The 1,376-nt window shown below is 59.7% G+C and overlaps 1 protein-coding gene across 1 annotated transcript; it reads right to left on the bottom strand.

Annotated features, from left to right (window-relative positions):
- Window positions 1-382: 382 nt before the first annotated feature.
- On the bottom strand, window positions 383-1,174 carry LOC119338110 (17.5 kDa class II heat shock protein-like). Its single transcript, XM_037610411.1, has one exon. It carries the CDS (start codon window positions 1,108-1,110, stop codon window positions 622-624), a length of 489 nt encoding a protein of 162 aa, XP_037466308.1. The 5' UTR covers window positions 1,111-1,174; the 3' UTR covers window positions 383-621.
- Between the last annotated feature and the right edge of the window lie 202 nt (window positions 1,175-1,376).

Genomic DNA, 1,376 nt, shown 5'->3' with positions numbered 1-1,376 from the left:
GGCGGCTGCGTGTTTGCCCACGTCGGCGTCGGAGGAGACGGGGCAGGCGGGGGGAGAAATCGGGGAGGGTCGGAGGGGGGAGGTGGTAGTGAGAGGTGGGGATGTTGTTGCAGTGAGGAGGCGGAAGAGGGTGTTAGGAGCGGACTGCGTCGGCGGCGCCGGCGGTGTGTAGAGCGGCAGCGGCGCTGCCCTCTTTGGTTCCACTGTTTTCATTCGTTTTCGTGAAGGATCCAATGCCTTCGGTCATAGGATTTGGATAAGGAGGGGATGATTGGAGCTGAACGAAGAGAATAAGGCTTTTTTTACAAACATAAATCATAGTTAGCTCCCATGCGTTGGATGCACATTTGACAGTCGAAAATCAGGTATGGCAGGCACACCATTACCATCAACTGGGTATTTTATAGGAGTAGAGAAATGTGGCCAAGAGATTCGCATGTTTCATTCAGGCGAAGCCGCAGAACATCCCCGTTTCCACTAACGAAACATCAAGCCATCACCAGTGACACGGCACACACCCTCCAGCAGACGAAACCAAAAGACAGACAGACCATCGCTCATCACAGGAAACTCGCTACTCACTCGCACTCTGCTTCGATTCGACGCGCACGCAGACGCATCTCAGGCGACCTGGACCTGGATGGTCTTGGGCTTCTTGGGCTCCGGCGGCGGCAGCTTCTCGACGGAGACGGTGAGCACGCCGTCGCGGCACACGGCGGAGATCTTCTCCATGTCGGCGTTCTCGGGGAGCACGAACTTGCGCATCAGCTTGCCCATGCGGCGCTCCATCCGCAGGTACTTGGCGTCCTCCTTCTCCTCCCTCCGGCGCTCGCCGCTGATCACCAGCACCCGCTCGTCCTCCACCTGCACCTTGATGTCGCCGGACCCGAGCCCCGGCATGTCCACCACGAAGGCGTACGCGTCCGGCAGCTCCTTCACGTCGGCGGGGGTGGCCGCCATGGCGCGCGCGTCCCGGACGTAGGCGCGCGTCGGGCCCTGCTTCTCACCGCCGGCACTGCCGGCTCCGCCGGACTCGCCGTCTGGGACGTCCAGCAGGTGCTGCAGCGCCGTCATCAGCGGGGTCTCCAGCCCGAACATCCTGCCCTCCATTCTCGCTCGGTGATTGTGATTGATCTCCTCGGCGTTGGACTGCTTGTCTGCTTCTTGATTTTGTGGAATGCTTTGGTTGTGATGCGACGGGAGGGGGAAGGAGATTATATAGGTCGCCGTAGGCGGGGAGTCTGGAAGGTGATGGAAACTTCTGAAATGTGGTGGAACGAGCGCGGTGCGGCAGGGAGTACTACCGTCGTTGATGGAGAACGTTCTAGAGCGGTAGCATTTGGCCCCACATGTCATTTGGGGGCCAGGCATGACAT

This window comes from Triticum dicoccoides, chromosome 7B (genome assembly GCF_002162155.2).
Source record: "Triticum dicoccoides isolate Atlit2015 ecotype Zavitan chromosome 7B, WEW_v2.0, whole genome shotgun sequence".
In the NCBI taxonomy this organism is placed as follows: Eukaryota; Viridiplantae; Streptophyta; class Magnoliopsida; order Poales; family Poaceae; genus Triticum; species Triticum dicoccoides.
The sequence above is the reverse complement of the archived record's forward strand: the minus strand, read 5'-3'. Positions and strand labels throughout refer to the sequence as shown.

Coding starts and splice junctions, on each gene's coding strand:
- LOC119338110 (XM_037610411.1), bottom strand. CDS start 1,110: ATGGAGGGCAGGATGTTCGGGCTGGAGACCCCGCTGATGACGGCGCTG.